General features: G+C 45.2%; 1 protein-coding gene across 1 annotated transcript in view; it reads right to left on the minus strand.

Annotated features, from left to right (window-relative positions):
- The window catches only part of LOC121554330 (aminoacyl tRNA synthase complex-interacting multifunctional protein 1), a 45141-nt gene that overhangs the window by 14537 nt on the left and 10604 nt on the right, over positions 1-20000 (minus strand). Inside the window, exons 2-6 of the mRNA XM_045211894.1 lie at positions 15217-15317; positions 14360-14473; positions 12696-12721; positions 12431-12533; positions 8438-8640 (exon numbers count right to left, since the gene is read on the minus strand). Of these exons, the coding sequence (XP_045067829.1) occupies positions 8438-8640; positions 12431-12533; positions 12696-12721; positions 14360-14473; positions 15217-15317 (547 nt within the window). The remainder of the gene's footprint in view (positions 1-8437; positions 8641-12430; positions 12534-12695; positions 12722-14359; positions 14474-15216; positions 15318-20000) is intronic.

Raw genomic sequence — 20000 nt, forward strand, 5'->3', positions numbered from 1 at the left:
GAGTCAGATAGAGAGACTACTGGTCAGAGTCCCACTGTCTAAAGGAGTCAGATAGAGAGACTACTGGTCAGAGTCCCACTGTCTAAAGGAGTCTGATAGAGAGACTACTGGTCAGAGTCCCACTGTCTAAAGGAGTCAGATAGAGAGACTACTGGTCAGAGTCCCACTGTCTAAAGGAGTCTGATAGAGAGACTACTGGTCAGAGTCCCATTTTAAAGCTACATGACAACACACTGTCTACAGTATGTGTAACCTGTGTGTAACCTCTGTGTGTAACCTCTGTGTGTAACCTGTGTGTAACCTGTGTGTGTAACCTGTGTGTGTAACCTGTGTGTGTAACCTGTGTGTAACCTGTGTGTAACATGTGTGTAACCTCTGTGTGCAACCTCTGTGTGTAACCTGTGTGTAACCTCTGTGTGTAACCTCTGTGTGTAACCTGTGTGTGTAACCTGTGTGTGTAACCTGTGTGTAACCTGTGTGTAACCTCTGTGTGTAACCTCTGTGTGTAACCTGTGTGTAACCTCTGTGTGTAATCTGTGTGTGTAACCTGTGTGTAACCTGTGTGTGTAACCTGTGTGTAATCTGTGTGTGTAACCTGTGTGTAACCTGTGTGTGTAACCTCTGTGTGTAACCTGTGTGTAACCTGTGTGTAACCTCTGTGTGTAACCTGTGTGTGTAACCTGTGTGTAACCTGTGTGTAACCTCTGTGTGTAACCTCTGTGTGTAACCTGTGTGTAACCTGTGTGTAACCTCTGTGTGTAACCTCTGTGTGTAACCTGTGTGTAACCTGTGTGTGTAACCTGTGTGTAACCTGTGTGTGTAACCTGTGTGTAACCTGTGTGTGTAACCTCTGTGTGTAACCTATGTGTGTAACCTGTGTGTAACCTCTGTGTGTAACCTCTGTGTGTAACCTGTGTGTAACCTGTGTGTAACCTCTGTGTGTAACCTGTGTGTAACCTCTGTGTGTAACCTGTGTGTAACCTGTGTGTAACATGTGTGTAACCCCTGTGTGTAACCTATATATGTAACCTGTGTGTAACCTGTGTGTGTAACCTGTGTGTAACCTGTGTGTAACCTGTGTGTAACCTCTGTGTGTAATCTGTGTGTAACCTGTGTGTGTAACATGTGTGTAACCTGTGTGTGTAACCTTTGTGTGTAACCTCTGTGTGTAACCTCTGTGTGTAACCTGTGTGTAACATCTGTGTGTAACCTGTGTGTGTGACCTGTGTGTGTAACCTCTGTGTGTAACCTCTGTGTGTAACCTGTGTGTAACCTCTGTGTGTAACCTCTGTGTGTAACCTGTGTGTAACCTTTGTGTGTGACCTCTGTGTGTAACCTCTGTGTGTAACCTCTGTGTGTAACCTCTGTGTGTAACCTGTGTGTAACCTGTGTGTAACCTCTGTGTGTAACCTGTGTGTGTAACCTGTGTGTAACCTCTGTGTGTAACCGCTGTGTGTAACCTGTGTGTAACCTCTGTGTGTAACCTCTGTGTGTAACCTGTGTGTAACCTGTGTGTAACCTCTGTGTGTAACCTGTGTGTGTAACCTCTGTGTGTAACCTCTGTGTGTAACCTGTGTGTAACCTGTGTGTAACCTCTGTGTGTAACCTGTGTGTGTAACCTGTGTGTAACCTCTGTGTGTAACCTCTGTGTGTAACCTGTGTGTAACCTGTGTGTGTAACCTGTGTGTGTAACCTCTGTGTGTAACCTCTGTGTGTAACCTGTGTGTAACCTGTGTGTAACATCTGTGTGTAACCTGTGTGTGTAACCTCTGTGTGTAACATCTGTGTGTAACCTCTGTGTGTAACCTCTGTGTGTAACCTGTGTGTAACCCGCATGTCTCCGTGTTGCTCTGCTGTTTGTTGCTACTTGGCTACCTAACAAACTATTCACGTTTACTTTTAATAAAGCGTTTAATCAATCTCTGTGTTCAACAAATTTACCAACTTTTTAGTTTTGTCCTCACTCATCTTTTTTCGTTAAACTTTTTCACCCCGGACGTTTATCCCGAGACAGAAGAGTCATTTTCCTGTGCGTTTTAGCTGCCAACTTTACGTATTCTTTTTTCCATCGCAACTTTTTCCCTTATTCAACTTTTTCACTCCGGACGCTTTACCTGGACATGGTTCATCAACATCTTCAACAGCCCGAAGCTAAGTAGTAACATTAACATGATGTCTTCTAATTGCAGTCGCTGTACTCGCTGTACCTCATAATATACAGGAGAATTCTCGCCTTACGGGAAGACTAGCTGTGCTACAAGCCCAGCTTCAGACGCAATCGTTAGGCAAGGGTAATATCAGTGTAGGAAAGGAAGAAACAGCGTCTGTGCCACCAGTAAGTACAGATAGTAATGTTAGTATAAATCCCCCCGCACAGTCCCCGCAGCCGGACAACTTTCTCATGGCTTCTGGAGGGAAATACTGTTGGAATGCTCAACCGGTGTCGCTCATTCAGCCGACAGAAACCTTCAACCGGTTTTCCCCATTATGTAGCGAGTCGGAGTCTGAGTCTGAGTCTTCTCTAGTCTCTACTCCTCCAGTTACGGTCTGAGACTCCCAAGGCTCCCACCATTAGCTCTGACAAATTGAAAACCCTAGTCATTGGCGACTCCATTACCCGCAGTATTAGACTTAAAACGAATCACCCAGCGATCATACACTGTTTACCAGGGGCAGGGCTACCGACGTTAAGGCTAATCTAAAGATGGTGCTGGCTAAAGCTAAAACTGGCGAGTGTAGAGAGTATAGAGATATTGTTATCCACGTCGGCACCAACGATGTTAGGATGAAACAGTCAGAGGTCACCAAGTGCAACATAGCTTCAGCGTGTAAATCAGCTAGAAAGATGTGTCGGCATCGAGTAATTGTCTCTGGCCCCTCCCAGTTAGGGGAAGTGGGACCGAGCTCTACAGCAGAGTCTCAGCACTCAATCGCTGGTTGAAAACTGTTTTCTGCCCCTCCCAAAAGATAACATTTGTGGATAATTGGCCCTCTTTCTGGGACTCACCCACAAACAGGATCAAGCCTGACCTGCTGAGGAGTGACGGACTCCATCCTAACTGGAGGGGTGCTCTCCTCTTATCTACCAACATAGATAGGGCTCTAACTCCTCTAGCCCCACAGTGAAATAGGGTGCAGGCCAGGCAGCAGGCTGTTAGCCAACCTGCCAGCTTAGTGGAGTCTGCCAATAGCATAGTCAGTGTAGTCAGCTCAGCCATACCCATTGAGACTGTGTCTGTGCCTCGACCTAGGTTGGGCAAAACTAAACATGGTGGTGTTCACCCCTAGCAATCTTATTAGGATAAAGACCTCCTCCATTCCTGCCATTATTGAAAGAGATCGTGATACCTCACATCTCAAAATAGGGTTACTAATGTTAGATCCCTCACTTCAAAGGCAGTCATAGTCAATGAACTAATCACTGATCATAATCTTGATGTGATTGGCCTGACTGAAACATGGCTTAAGCCTGATGAATTTGCTGTGTTAAATGAGGCCTCACCTCCTGGTTACACTAGTGACCATATTCCCGTGCATCCCGCAAAGGCGGAGGTGTTGCTAACATTTACGATAGCAAATTTCAATTTACAAAAAAAAATGACGTTTTCATCTTTCGAGCTTCTAGTCATGAAATCTATGCAGCCTACTCAATCACTTTTTATAGCTACTGTTTACAGGCCTCCTGGGCCATATACAGCGTTCCTCTCTGAGTTTCCTGAATTCCTATCAGACCTTGTAGTCATAGCAGATCATATTCTAATTTTTGGTGATTTTAATATTCACATGGAGAAGTCCACAGACCCACTCCAAAAGTCTTTCGGAGCCATTATCGACTCAGTGGGTTTTGTCCAACATGTCTCTGGACCTACTCACTGCCACAGTCATACTCTGGACCTAGTTTTGTCCCATGGAATAAATGTTGTAGATCTTAATGTTTTTCCACAAAATCCTGACTATCGGACCACCATTTTATTACGTTTGCAATCGCAACAAATAATCTGCTCAGACCCCAACCAAGGAGCATCAAAAAGTCGTGCTATAAATTCTCAGACAACACAAAAATTCATTGATGCCCTTCCAGACTCCTTCTGCCTACCCAAGGACGTCAGAGGACAAAAATCAGTTAACCACTTAACTGAGGAACTCAATTTAACCTTGCGCAATACCCTAGATGCAGTTGCACCCCTAAAAACGAAAAACATTTGTCATAAGAAACTAGCTCCCTGGTATACAGAAAATACCCGAGCTTTGAAGCAAGCTTCCAGGAAATTGGAACGGAAATGGCGCCACACCAAACTGGAAGTCTTCCGACTAGCTTGGAAAGACAGTACTGCAGTACAGAAGAGCCCTCACTGCTGCTCGATCATCCTACTTTTCCAAATTAATCGAGGAAAATAAGAACAATCCAAAATTTCTTTTGATACTGTTGCAAAGCTAACTAAAAAGCAGCATTCCCCAAGAGAGGATGGTTTTCACTTCAGCAGTGATAAATTCATGAACTTCTTTGAGGAAAAGATCATGACCATTAGAAAGCAAATTACGGACTCTCTTTGAATCTGCGTATTCTCCAGGGCTTAGCTGTCCTGGATCTGCACAGTCTGCGAGGGCCTGGGATCGGGAGAGACACTTAAGTGTTTTAGTACTATATCTCTTGACACAATGATGAAAATAATCATGGCCTCTAAACCTTCAAGCTGCATACTGGATCCTATTCCTACTAAACTGCTGAAGGAGCTGCTTCCTGTGCTTGGCCCTCCTATGTTGAACATAATAAACAGCTCTCTATCCACCGGATGTGTACCAAACTCACTAAAAGTGGCAGTGATAAAGCCTCTCTTGAAAAAGCCAAACCTTGACCCGGAAAATATAAAAAACTATCGGCCTATATCGAATCTTCCATTCCTCTCAAAAATTTTAGAAAAAGCTGTTGCGCAGCAACTCACTGCCTTTCTGAAGACAAACAATGTATACGAAATGCTTCAGTCTGGTTTTAGACCCCATCATAGCACTGAGACTGCACTTGTGAAGGTGGTAAATGACCTTTTAATGGCGTCAGACCGAGGCTCTGCATCTGTCCTCGTGCTACTAGACCTTAGTGCTGCCTTTGACACCATCGATCACCACATTCTTTTGGAGAGACTGGAAACCCAAATTGGTCTACACGGACAAGTTCTGGCCTGGTTTAGATCCTACCTGTCGGAAAGATATCAGTTTGTCTCTGTGAATGGTCTGTCCTCCGACAAATCAACTGTACATTTCGGTGTTCCTCAAGGTTCCGTTTTAGGACCACTATTGTTTTCACTATATATTTTACCTCTTGGGGATGTTATTCGAAAACATAATGTTAACTTTCACCTGCTATGCGGATGACACACAGCTGTACATTTCAATGAAGCATGGTGAAGCCCCCAAAATTGCCCTCGCTAGAAGCCTGTGTTTCAGACATAAGGAAGTGGATGGCTGAAAACTTTTTACTTTTAAACTCGGACAAAACAGAGATGCTTGTTCTAGGTCCCAAGAAACAAAGAGATCTTCTGTTAAATCTGACAATTCATCTTGATGGTTGTAAAGTCAGTCTCAAATAAAACTGTGAAGGACCTAGGCGTTACTCTTGACCCTGATCTCTCTTTTGACGAACATATCAAGACTGTTTCAAGGACAGCTTTTTTCCATCTACGTAACATTGCAAAAATCAGAAATTTTCTGTCCAAAAATGATGCAGAAAAATTAATCCATGCATTTGTTACTTCTAGATTAGACTACTGCAATGCTCTATTTTCCGGCTACGGATAAAGCACTAAATAAACTTCAGTTAGTGCTAAATACGGCTGCTAGAATCCTGACTAGAACCAAGAAATTTGATCATATTACTCCAGTGCTAGCTTCCCCACACTGGCTTCCTGTTAAGGCAAGGGCTGATTTCAAGGTTTTACTGTTAACCTATAAAGCGTTACATGGGCTTGCTCCTACCTATTTTTCCGAGTTGGTCCTGCCGTACATACCAATACGTACGCTACGGTCACAAGACGCAGGCCTCCTAATTGTCCCTAGAATTTCTAAGCAAACAGCGGGAGGCAGGGCTTTCTCCTATAGATCTCCATTTTTATGGGAACAGTCTGCCTACCCATGTGAGAGACGCAGACTCGGTCTCAACCTTTAAGTCTTTACTGAAGACTTATCTCTTCAGTAGGTCATATGATTGAGTGTAGTCTGGCCCAGGAGTGTGAAGGTGAACGGAAAGGCTGGAGCAACGAACAGCCCTTGCTGTCTCTGCCGGGCCGGTTCCCCTCTCCACTGGGGTTCTCTGCCTCTAACCCTGTTGCAGGGGCTGAGTCACTGGCTTGCTGGTGCTCTTTCATGCCGTCCCTGGGGGTGCGTCACTTGAGTGGGTTGAGTTACTGACGTGATCTTCCTGTCTGGGTTGGCGCCCCCTTGGTTTGTGCTGTGGTGAGACCTCTGTGGGCTATACTCGGCCTTGTCTCAGGATTGTAAGTTGGTGGTTGGGGGATATCCCTCTAGTGGTGCGGGGGCTGTGCTTTGGCGGAGTGGGTGGGGTTATATCCTTCCTGTTTGGCCCTGTCCGGGGTTTCTTCGGATGGGGCCACAGTGTCTCCGGACCGCTCCTGTCTCAGCCTCCAGTATTTATGCTGCAGTAGTTTATGTGTCGGGGGGCTGGGGTTAGTTGGTTATACCTGGAGTACTTCTCCTGTCTTATCCAGTGTCCTGTGTGAATTTAAGTATGCTCTCTCTAATTCTCTCGTTCTCTCTTCTCTCTGAGAACCTGAGCCCCTAGGACCATACGTCAGGACTACCGGGCATGATGACACCTTGCTGTCCCCAGTCCGCCTGGCCTTGCTGCTATTCCAGTTTCAACTGTTCTGCCTGCGGCTACGAAACCCCTACCTGTCCCAGACCTGCTGTTTTCAACTCTAAATGATCGGCTATGAAAAGCCAACTGAGATTTATTCCTGATTATTATTTGACCATGCTTGTCACTTATGAACATTTTTGAACATCTTTGCATGGTTCTGTTATAATCTCCACCCGGCACAGCCAGAAGAGGACTGGCCACCCCCTCATAGCCTGGTTCCTCTCTAGGTTTCTTCCTAGGTTTTGCCTTTCTAGGGAGTTTTTCCTAGCCACCGTGCTTCTACACCTGCATTACTAGCTGTTTGGGGTTTTAGGCTGGGTTTCTGTACAGCACTTCGAGATATTAGCTGATGTAAGAAGGGCTATATAAAATAAAATTGATTGATTGATTGATTGTAACCTGTGTGTAACCTCTGTGTGTAACCTCTGTGTGTAACCTGTGTGTAACCTCTGTGTAACCTGTGTGTAACCTCTGTGTGTAACCTCTGTGTGTAACCTCTGTGTGTAACCTGTGTGTAACCTCTGTGTGTAACCTCTGTGTGTAACCTCTGTGTGTAACCTGTGTGTAACCTGTGTGTAATCTCTGTGTGTAACCTGTGTGTAACCTGTGTGTGTAACCTGTGTGTGTAACCTCTGTGTGTAACCTCTGTGTGTAACCTGTGTGTAACCTGTGTGTGTAACCTCTGTGTGTAACCTCTGTGTGTAACCTGTGTGTAACCTGTGTGTAACCTGTGTGTAACCTCTGTGTGTAACCTGTGTGTAACCTGTGTGTGTAACCTCTGTGTGTAACCTCTGTGTGTAACCTCTGTGTGTAACCTGTGTGTAACCTCTGTGTGTAACCTGTGTGTAACCTCTGTGTGTAACCTCTGTGTGTAACCTGTGTGTAACCTGTGTGTGTAACCTCTGTGTGTAACCTCTGTGTGTAACCTCTGTGTGTAACCTGTGTGTAACCTGTGTGTAACATCTGTGTGTAACCTGTGTGTGTAACCTCTGTGTGTAACATCTGTGTGTAACCTCTGTGTGTAACCTCTGTGTGTAACCTGTGTGTAACCTGTGTGTAACCTCTGTGTGTAACCTCTGTGTGTAACCTGTGTGTAACCTCTGTGTAACCTGTGTGTAACCTCTGTGTGTAACCTCTGTGTGTAACCTCTGTGTGTAACCTGTGTGTAACCTCTGTGTGTAACCTCTGTGTGTAACCTCTGTGTGTAACCTGTGTGTAACCTGTGTGTAATCTCTGTGTGTAACCTGTGTGTAACCTGTGTGTGTAACCTGTGTGTGTAACCTCTGTGTGTAACCTCTGTGTGTAACCTGTGTGTAACCTGTGTGTGTAACCTCTGTGTGTAACCTCTGTGTGTAACCTGTGTGTAACCTGTGTGTAACCTGTGTGTAACCTCTGTGTGTAACCTGTGTGTAACCTGTGTGTGTAACCTCTGTGTGTAACCTCTGTGTGTAACCTCTGTGTGTAACCTGTGTGTAACCTCTGTGTGTAACCTGTGTGTAACCTCTGTGTGTAACCTCTGTGTGTAACCTGTCTGTGTTACCTGTGTGTGTATAACCTTTTCCCTACCTGTTCCTTAGGAATGTGTCGTAGCGCGCTGACCACCGTACGGGGGGCGGGCTCTCCTAGATCCACTTCCTGGATGTACAGAGCCCCGGCCAATGGGTGGTAGCGGACGCCAACGATCCGACCAATCCGCAGGTCGAGGCGAGACACATCCATGCGAGGTTCCTCCTCTAACGCAGACTCAGAGTTTGTTCTCTCCCTCCTCCCTGAGAGAGAGAGAGAGAGGAGAGAGAGAGAGAGAGTTGGAGAGAGAGAGAGAGAGAGAGAGAGAGAGATACAGAGAGTGAGAGAGAGAGAGGGGAGAGAGAGAGAGAGAGAGAGAGAGAGAGAGAGAGAGAGAGAGAGAGAGAGAGAGAGAGTTGAGAGAGAGAGAGAGAGATACAGAGAGAGAGAGAGAGAGAGAGAGAGAGAGAGAGAGAGAGAGAGAGATAGAGGGGAGAGAGAGAGAGAGAGAGAGAGAGAGAGAGAGAGAGAGAGAGAGAGAGACAGACGGAGAGAGAGAGAGAAAGAGAGAGAGAGAGGGAGAGACAGAGAGACAGAGAGAGAGAGTAACAGAGATAATGTGTGAGAGATAGTAACAAGCTAGAGGGATAAACAGAAGAGAGATGGTAAGCAAATTACCCCCCTCTAGCTTTAAGAGGAAAAGGTGCTTGTCTAAGCCCAAACAGCCTGCTCTCCTCATCAATGTTTAGGCTGTAACGACCCAGCTAGAACCGTCACTGTACAACATTGAGGTTTGAGGAAGTCCATGTAGCAACTGTTCAGCACACAGAGAATCACAGTCCTCCATCTTGTAGAGGGCAGAGTAGAAATCCACGGCATGTTGGCGCATCTCACCTTCATCCGCGTTCACCCACCTGAACCCCCTCCTGTACCCCATCACTCGTAACGGACATCTCCTCCCCAGTCTGGGGAAATGGCTCCCCAGATCCGTCCTTACCTCCTACAACAATATTTTCCTGCTGTACATCAGACGCCATGTTCCCGTCTGGTACAAGTTGCAACTCTGTGCAACAAGGACAACTTGTTCCTCAGCAACAGGTGCTTGTGGCTGCTCTACCGCTGTCAGGCCAACCTCTCCCTACATCAGTGGGCCCAGGCGTTACGAGGACCACCTGCGCCCCTCCCTCTGCCTTCTCCCTTTTCGGGCAAGCATGTCGTTTATGACCAACATCCCCACACTCAAAACACTGTTGACTACCCGTACTAGCATAAGCCATATACAGTCTGTTGTCATACTTGACTTTAAACGATAACTCCAAAGTCTGCTCCGGTGAGTCCAAAAACATAAACATCTGTCGCCGAAACAACATAACCTGTTTCAGAGCCGGGTGTTTGCAATCCATCGGGACAATTTTATTTGAACTTGCAAACTTCCCAAACCGCAATAACTCGCGCTTCAATAGTTTATTAGGAATAAAAGGCGGTACATTCGAAATCGTAACCCTTGTTGACGGAGAAAAAAGCGGCGTAACTTGAATAAACATACCTTTAAGAAGTACGCCATGCTTGGTTTCATCATACCAGAGAATCTTGTTTCTCATGGTCTGAGAGTCCTTTAGGTGCCTTTTGGCAAACTCCAAGCGGGCTGTCATGTGCCTTTTACTGAGGAGTGGCTTCCGTCTGGCCACTCTACCATAAAGGCCTGATTGGTGGAGTGCTGCAGAGATGGTTGTCCTTCTCCACCGAGGAACTCTGGAGCTCTGTCAGAGTGACCATTGGGTTCTTGGTCCCCTCCCTGACCAAGGCCCTTCTCCCCCGATTGCTCAGTTTGGCCGGGCGGCCAGCTCTAGGAAGAGTCTTCGTGGTTCCAAACTTCTTCTATTTAAGAACGATGGAGGCCACTGTGTTCCTGGGGACCTTCAATGCTGCAGACATTTTTTGGTACCCTTCCCCAGATCTGTGCCTCGACGCAATCCTGTCTCGGAGCTCTACGGACAATTCCTTCGACCTCATGGCTTGGTTTTTGCACTGTATTTGTATTTGTATTTATTAGGGATCCCCATTAGTTCCTGCCAAGGCAGCAGCTACTCTTCCTGGGGTCCAAACACATTAAGACACTTACATTACACATAAAACAAAAGATAAAACAGTACATCATATGACATTATTACACCACTACATATCTACAATACAAAATGTATAATACCACTATACAACAGTATTACAACGTACGTGTGTGTACAGTGTGTGTGTGTGCATATCCGTACGTCTGTACCTTTGTGTGTGTGTCTCTTCACAGTCCCCGCTGTTCCATAAGGTGTATTTGTATCTGTTTTTTAAATCTGATTCTACTGCTTGCATCAGTTACTTGATGTGGAATAGAGTTCCATGTAGTCATGGCTCTATGTAGTACTGTGCACCTCCCATAGTCTGTTCTGGACTTGGGGACTGTGAAGAGACCTCTGGTGGCATGTCTTGTGGGGTATGCATGGGTGTCTGAGTTGTGTGCTAGTAGTTTAAACAGACAGCTCTGGGCATTCAGCTTGTCAACATTTCTTACAAAAACAAGTAGTGATGAAGTCAATCTCTCTTCCACTCTGAGCCATGAGATATTGACGTGCATGTCATTAATGTTAGCTCTCTGTGAACATTTAAGGGCCAGTCGTGCTGCCCTGTTCTGAGCCAATTATACTTTTCCTAAATCTCTTTTTGTGGCACCTGACCACACAACTGAACAGTAGTCCAGGTGTAACAAAACTAAGGCCTGTAGGACCTGCCTTGTTGATAATGTTGTTAAGAAGGCAGAGCAGCGCTTTATTATGGACAGACTTCTCCCCATCTTAGCTACCGTTGTATCAATATCTTTTGACCATGACAGTTTACAATCCAGCGTTACTCCAAGCAGTTTAGTCTCCTCAACTTGCTCAATTTCCACATTATTCATTACAAGATTTAGTTGAGGTTTAGGGTTTAGTGAATGATTTGTCCCAGATACAATGCTTTTAGTTTTTGAAATATTTAGGACTAACTTATTCCTTGCCACTGATTCTGAAACTAACTGCAGCTCTTTAAGTGTTGCAGTCACTTCAGTCGCTGTAGTAGCTGACATGTATAGTGTTGAGTCATCTGCATACATAGACACACTGGCTTTACACAAAGCCAGGGGCATGTTGTTAGTAAAGATTTTAAAAAAGTAAGGGGCCTAGACAGCTGCCCTGGGGAATTCCTGATTCTACCTTGATTCTGTTGGAGAGGCTTCCATTTAAGAACACCCTTTGTGTTCTGTTAGACAGGTAACTCTTTATCCACAATATAGCAGGGTGTAAAGCCCTATAAGCGTGCGGAAAGTCTGTTGTCAATTTTCTCTCTCTCTCTCTCTCTCTCTCTCTCTCTCTCTCTCTCTCTCTCTCTCTCTCTCTCTCTCTCTCTCCCCTCTCTCTCTCTCCCCCCCTCTCTCTCTCTCTCTCTCTCTCCTCTCTCTCTCTCTCCCTCTCTCTCTCTCTCTCTCTCTCTCTCTCTCTCTCTCTCTCTCTCTCTTTATTTGTCTGTAATATTCAGTATAGAGTCCTAGCTGTATTGAATCTAATAACATGTTGGCTGGTCTTCTCTAGAAGTCACTGTGCAGACAAACTAACTCCTAACTATTGATTTGGTATTTGTCACGTCTCAGTTGGGATGTCTCAGTTAGCAAAGTATTGATTTGAGGATATTGTCTTCTCTTTTACATTGATTGACATTAAACCATTGCATTGGTCACAGTTGTCTATCTGTGTGTGTGTATGTCGTGTGTGTGTGTGTGTGTGTGTGTGTGTGTGTCTGTGTGTCTGTGTGTGTGTGTGTGTGTGTGTGTGTCTGTGTCTGTGTGTCTGTGTGTGTGTGTGTGTGTGTGTGTGTGTGTGTGTGTGTGTGTGTGTGTGTGTGTGTGTGTGTGTGTGTGTGTGTGTGTGTGTGTGTGTGTGTGTGTGTGTCTGTGTGTGTGTGTGTGTGTGTGTGTGTGTGTCTGTGTCTGTGTGTGTGTGTGTGTGTGTGTGTGTGTGTCTGTATGTTACTCACCCTTTCTGTCTCCTCTCCTCCTCCTCCCATCTCTTTCCCTGCCGGGGGCAGTTTTGGGGTTGGTGCCGGGAGCAGAGAGGGCAGCTGTGGAGCTCTGGGCAGAGAGGGCAGCTGTGGAGCCCTGGGCAGAGAGGGCAGCTGTGGAGCTCTGGGCAGAGAGGGCAGCTGTGGAGCTCTGGGCAGAGAGGGCAGCTGTGGAGCTCTGGGCAGAGAGGGCAGCTGTGGAGCCCTGGGCAGAGAGGGCAGCTGTGGAGCTCTGGGCAGAACATTTGGAGGAGGCTGCTGCTTTGGCTGGAAACACACAGACAATTGAGGGTATAAAGCTATCAATCAATCAGTCAGCCAGCCAGTCAGTAATCCAGTCAGTCAATATGCCACCCAGTCAATCAATCAGCCAGCCAGCCAGTAATCCAGTCAGTCAGTACGCCACCCAGTCAATCAATCAGCCAGTAAGTCAGTCAGTAAGCCATTCAATCAGTCAGCCAGTCAGTCAGTCAGTCAGTCAGTCAGTAAGCCATTCAATCAGTCAGTCAGTCAGTCAGTCAGTCAGCCAGTAAGTCAGTCAGTAAGCCATTCAATCAGTCAGCCAGTCAGTCAGTCAGTCAGTCAGTCAGTCAGTCAGTCAGTAAGTCACCCATTCAATCAGTCAGCCAGTCAGTCAGTCAGTCAGTAAGCCAATCAGTTAATCCATCAGTCAGTTAACCAGTTAGTCAGTCAGTTAACCAGTCAGTTAACCAGTCAGCCAGTCAGTTAACCAGTCAGCCAGTCAGTTAACCAGTCAGTTAACCATTCAGTCAGTAAACCAGTCAGTTAATCAGTCAGTCAGTAAACCAGTCAGTTAACCAGTCAGTCAGTTAATCAGTCAGTCAGTTAACCAGTCAGCCAGTAAACCAGTCAGTAAACCAGTCAGTTAACCAGTCAATCAGTTAATCAGCCAGTCAGTTAACCAGTCAGTCAGTTAACCAGTCAGTAAACCAGTCAGTAAACCAGTCAGTCAATAAACCAGTCAGATAACCAGTCAGTCAGTTAACCAGTCAGTAAACCAGTCATTTAACCAGTCAGCCAGTCAGTCAGTTAACCAGTCAGCCAGTCAGTCAGTTAACCAGTTAGTAAACCAGTCAGTCAGTCAGTCAGTTAACCAGTTAGTAAACCAGTCAGCCAGTCAGTCAGTTAAACAGTTAGTAAACCAGTCAGCCAGTCAGTCAGTTAACCAGTTAGTAAACCAGTCAGTTAACCATTTAGTAAACCAGTCAGCCAGTCAGTCAGTAAACCAGTCAGCCAGTCAGTCAGTTAACCAGTTAGTAAACCAGTCAGCCAGTCAGTCAGTTAACCAGTTAGTAAACCAGTCAGCCAGTCAGTCAGTTAACCAGTCAGCCAGTCAGTTAGTTAACCAGTCAGCCAGTCAGTCAGTTAACCAGTTAGTAAACCAGTCAGCCAGTCAGTCAGTTAACCAGTTAGTAAACCAGTCAGTTAACCAGTTAGTAAACCAGTCAGCCAGTCAGTCAGTAAACCAGTCAGCCAGTCAGTCAGTTAACCAGTTAGTAAACCAGTCAGCCAGTCAGTCAGTTAACCAGTTAGTAAACCAGTCAGCCAGTCAGTCAGTTAACCAGTTAGTAAACCAGTCAGTTAACCAGTTAGTAAACCAGTCAGCCAGTCAGTCAGTAAACCAGTCAGCCAGTCAGTCAGTTAACCAGTTAGTAAACCAGTCAGTCAGTCAGTCAGTTAACCAGTTAGTAAACCAGTCAGCCAGTCAGTCAGTTAACCAGTTAGTAAACCAGTCAGCCAGTCAGTCAGTTAACCAGTTAGTAAACCAGTCAGTAAACCAGTCAGTTAACCAGTCAGCCAGTCAGTTAGTTAACCAGTCAGCCAGTCAGTCAGTAAACCAGTCAGTAAACCAGTCAGTAAACCAGTCAGTTAACCAGTCAGTACCTTTCTTCTTCTGTTGTTTCTCAGTCAGTATAATCTTCAGCTCAGAGATGTCTTTCTTCAGTTTAGCGTTCTCGACCAACAGCTTCTTCTCTTCTCTCACTGTTTTCTGCAAGACTACACAGAGAAAACACATATCAACATGTTATATACACTTATTGACGCTTTATAAATACTTTATTAATACTTTACAAATACATTGTAAACGGCAAAGCACAGACTTAGTCCCTGCATCATTAGAGAGTGAGAGAAAGAGAATGAGACAGACAGAGAGAGACACACAGACAGAGAGAGAGAGAGAGAGAGAGAGAGAGAGAGAGAGAGAGAGAGAGAGAGAGAGAGAGAGAGAGAGAGAGAGAGAGAGAGAGAGAGAGAGAGAGAGACAGAGAGAGAGAGAGACAGAGAGAGACAGAGAGAGAGAGAGAGAGAGAGAGAGAGAGAGAGAGAGAGAGAGAGAGAGAGAGAGAGAGAGAGAGAGAGAGAGAGAGAGAGAGAGAGAGAGAGAGAGAGAGAGAGAGAGAGAGAGAGAGAGAGAGAGAGAGAGAGAGAGAGAGAGACAGACAGAGAGAGAGAGAGAAAGAGAGAGAGAGAGAGACAGACAGACAAAGAGAGAGAGAACGAGAGAGCGAGAGAAAGAGAGAGAGAGAGAGAGAGAGAGAGAGAGAGAGAGATAGAGAGAGATAGATAGATAGATAGATAGAGAGAGAGAGAGAGAGAGAGAGAGAGAGAGAGATAGATAGATAGATAGATGAGATAGATAGATAGATAGATAGATAGATAGATAGATAGAGAGAGAGAGAGAGAGAGAGAGAGAGAGAGAGAGAGAGAGAGAGAGAGAGAGAGAGACAGTGTGTTCTTACGTTCCTTGTCCTTCAACAGCAGCACCTGTGTTCGGAAATACTCCATGATCATTTCACTCTCCTTAGGGTCCAGCTTCCCCAGAGCAGACATGCCTGGTATACTGGGAGAGAGAGAGCTCAGTAATCACTAGTTCATCAAATCCATCAATCAATCACATTTCTATTGGTCCCATACACATATTTAGCAGATGTTATTGCGGGTGTAGTGAAATGCTTGTGTTCCTAGCTCCAACAGTGCAGTAATATCTAACAATACACAACAACACACACAAATCTAAAAGTAAAATAATGGAATTAAGGAATATATAAATATTAGGACGAGCAATAATAATAATAATAATAATAATATGCCATTTAGCAGACGCTTTTATCCAAAGCGACTTACAGTCATGCGTGCATACATTTTTTTTGTGTATGGGTGGTCCCGGGGATCGAACCCACTACCTTGGCGTTACAAGCGCCGTGCTCTACCAGCTGAGCTACAGAGGACCACAATGATGGAGCCCAGAGTATAAATACAGTATATATACAGTACCAGTCAAAAGTTTGGACACACCTACTCATTCAAGGGTTTTTCTACATTGTAGAATAATAGTGAAGACATCAAAACTATGAAATAACACATATGGATTCATGTAGTAATCAAAAAAGTGTTTAACAAATCAAAATATATTTTATATTTGAGATTCTTCAAAGTAGCCACCCTTTGCTTTGATGACACCTTTGCACAGTCTTGGCATTCTCTAAACCAGCTTCACCTGGAATGTTTTTCCAACAGTCTTGAAGGAGTTCCCACATATGCTGAGCACTTGTTGGCTGCTTTTCCTTCACTCTGTGGTCCAACTCATCCCAAACCATTTCAATTGGGTTGAGGTTGGGTGATTGTGGAGGTCAGGTCGTCTGATGCAGCACTCCATCACTCTTGGCCCAAGCAAGTCTCTTCTTCTTATTGGTGTCCTTTAGTAGTGGTTTCTTTGCAGCAATTTGACCATGAAGGCCTGATTCACTCAGTCTCCTCTGAACAGTTGATGTTGAGATGTGTCTGTTACACGAACTCTATGAAGCATTTATTTGGGCTGCAATTTCTGAGGCTTTTAACTCTAATGAATGTATCATCTGCAGCAGAGGTAACTCTGGGTCTTCCTTTCCTGTGGCGGTCCTCATGAGAGCCAGATTCATCATAGCGCTTGACATTTTCCGGATTGACTGACCTTCATGTCTTAAAGTAATGATAAACTGTCGTTTCTCTTTGCTTATTTGCTTACAGGCCTACTGCTGTTGTGTCGTCTGCAAACTTGATGATTGAGTTGGAGGCAGGCGTGGCCATGCAGTCATGGGTGAACAGGGAGTACAGGAGGGGGCTGAGCATGCACCCTTGTGGGGCCCCAGTGTTGAGGATCAGTGTAGTGGAGGGGTTGTTTCCTACCTTCACCACCTGGGGGCGGCCCGTCAGGAAGTCCAGGACCCAAGTTGCACAGGGCGGGGTTCAGACCCAGAGCTTAATGATGAGCTTGGAGGGTACTATGGTGTTGAAGGCTGAGCTGTAGTCAATGAACAGCATTCTGACGTAGGTATTCCTCTTGTCCAGATGGGATAGGGCAGTGTGCAGTGCGATGGCGATTGCATTGTCCGTGGATTTAGTTTGAAGGTATGCAAATTGCAGTGGGTCTGGGGTGTCAAGTAAGGTGGAGGTGATATGATCCTTAACTAGCCTCTCAAAGCACTTCATGATGATGACAGAAGTGAGTGCAATGGGGTGATAGTCATTTAGTTCAGTTACCTTTGCTTTCTTGGGTACAGGAACAATGGTGGACATCTTGAAGCAAGTGGGGACAGCAGACTGGGATATGGAGAGATTGAATATGTCTGTAAACACTCCAGCCAGCTGGTCTGCAAATGCTCTGAGGACGTGGCTTGGGATGCCGTCTGCGCCGGCAGCCTTGCAAGGGTCAACACGCTTAAATGTCTTACTCACGTCGGCCACGGAGAACGAGAGCCCACAGTCCTTCGTAGCTGGCCGCGTTGGTGCCACTGCGTTATCCTCAAAGCGGGCGAAGAAGGCGTTTAGCTTGTCCGGGAGCAAGACGTCGGTGTCCGCAACGTGGCTGATTATCCCTTTGTAATCCGTGATTGTCTGTAGACCCTGCCACATACGTTACATGTCTGAGCCGTTGAATTGCAACTCCACTTTGTCTCTGTACTGACGTTTTGCCTGTTTGATTGCATTACAGAGGGAATAACTCGACTGTTTGTATTCAACCATATTCCCAGTCACCTTGCCGTGGTTAAATGCGGTGGTTCGCGCTTTCTGTTTTTTGTGCGAATGCTGCCGTCTATCCACGGTTTTTGGTTTGGGTAGGTTTTAATCACCACAGTGGGAACAACATCCCATATACACCTCCTTTTGAACTCGGTCACAGTTGTCAGTGTATATGTCAATGTTATTCTCAGAGGCAACCCCCGAACATCCCAGTCACCGTGATCAAAACAATCTTGAAGCATGGATTCCGATTGGTCAGACCAGTGTTGAATAGACCTTAACACGGGTACTTCCTGTTTGAGTTTCTTTCTATAGAAAGGTAGGAGCAGAATGGAGACGTGATCTGATTTGCCGAAGGGAGGGCGGGGGAGGGCCTTGTAGCCATCCCGGAAGGGAGAGTAACAATGGTCGAGAGTTTTTGAAGCACGAGTATTTCAGGCAATGTGTTGGTAGAACTGCGGTAGTGTTTTCCTCAGATTTGCTTTGTTAAAATCCCCAGCTACAATAAATGCGGCCTCAGGATATGTGGTTTCCAGTTTGCACAAAGTCCAGTGTAGTTCCTTGAGGGCCGTCGTGGTATCGGCTTGAGGGGGAATATACACGGCTGTGATGATAACCGAAGAGAATTCTCTTGGGAGGTAATACGGTCTGCATTTGATTGTGAGGTATTCTAGGTTGGGTGAACAAAAGGACTTGAGCTCCTGTACGTTGCCACAATCACACCATGAGTAGTTAATCATGAAACATACACCTCCGCCTTTCTTCTTCCGGAGAGTTCTTTATTCCTATCTGTGTGTTGTACTGAGAATCCAGCTGGTTGTCTGGACGGGGACAGTATATCCGGAGAGAGCCACGATTCTGTGAAACAAAGGATGTTAAAGTCCCTGATGTCTCTCTGGAAGGAGATCCTCGCCCTGAGCTTGTCTACTTTAATGTCCAGAGACTGAACATTAGCGAGTAATATACTCAGAAGTGATGGATGGTGTGCACACCTCCTGAGTCGGACTAGATGTCCACTACGAATACCTCTTCTCTTGGAGCGGCCTCTTGGATAAATTCAATTAACTTGGGGGGGTACGAACAAAGGATCCAATTCGGGAAAGTCATATTCCTGGTTGTAATGCTGGTGAGTTACCGCTGCTCTGATATAATAATAATATGCCATTTAGCAGACGCTTTTATCCAAAGCTACTTACAGTCATGCATGCATACATTTATTTATGGGTGGTCCCCGGGGATCGAACCCACTACCTTGGCGTTACAAGCGCCGTGCTCTACCAGCTGAGCTACAGAGGACCAACAAAAGTTATTTCCGGCTGTTTGTTATAATAATGTAAGAAATAATATAAACAATATAATGTGAGAAATAAAAGATACAAAAAACGAAATGCAACATCTTGTCATTAACCTCTTGTCTTTTGGGTTCACACACACACCAGTCCTTCTGTCAGGCCACTATAACCAGGGTTAGGATCACACACACACCAGTCACCAGTCCTTCTGTCAGGCCACTATAACCAGGGTTAGGATCACACACACACCAGTCACCAGTCACCTTCTGTCAGGCCACTATAACCAGGGTTAGGATCAGGGGGTCAATTCGAATTAAAAGGCAATTTATTTAATTTTTTAAATGGCATCTATTTTCAATGATTTCTCAATACACTGGGTAACACTTTATTTGGATAGTCCCAAGTAGATGGTTTGTAGATGTTCAGTAGATGTTCAATAAGTGTCAACATTTCAATGAAATATCCATTAACCCTAACCCTAACCCTAGCCCTAACCCTAAACTTAAACCTTACCCTAACCCTTATTCTAACCTTAATCCTTACCCTAACCCTTATTCTAACCCTAACCTTAACCCTTACCCTAACCCTTATTCTAAGCCTAACCTTAACCCTAACCCTTATTCTAAACCTAACCTTAACCCTAACCTTAGCATGCAGCTGCTTATCAACAGATAGTTTGTTGATAGTACCAAATAATGTGTGACCGTAAACTCAAAAGTAGATGCTATTTGTTTTAAAAGTTGTTCCATTTTTACACATTTTAAATTCCAATCACTTCATGAATTGACTGCCATCCATTCGAATTGAGCCTAACCCTGACTATATCTGTAACCACTACTGTCGGGCTGTCAGACAAACTAAAGGCCAACAGGTCTTCATTTGACCAGTTTCTCACAGCAGGAAAATAATCTTGCAGCAACAGGAAAGGTGAATTATTGACTGGATTATAATTCATGGATATTTTTGTAGGGGTTGATACATATTTTTAAACCTTGAATACACTACAAGTTTGATTCCTGCAACAACAAGGTGATCAAATTAAGATCCTACAGCTGTTCTACACAGTAACAGACTAGATCCTAAAACTGTCCTACACAGTAACAGACTAGATCCTAAAACTGTCCTACACAGTAACAGACTAGATCCTAAAACTGTCCTACACAGTAACAGACTAGATCCTACAGCTGTTCTACACAGTAACAGACTAGATCCTAAAGCTGTCCTACACAGTA

The sequence above is a fragment of the Coregonus clupeaformis genome, chromosome 39, assembly GCF_020615455.1.
Source record: "Coregonus clupeaformis isolate EN_2021a chromosome 39, ASM2061545v1, whole genome shotgun sequence".
Taxonomy (NCBI): Eukaryota; Metazoa; Chordata; class Actinopteri; order Salmoniformes; family Salmonidae; genus Coregonus; species Coregonus clupeaformis.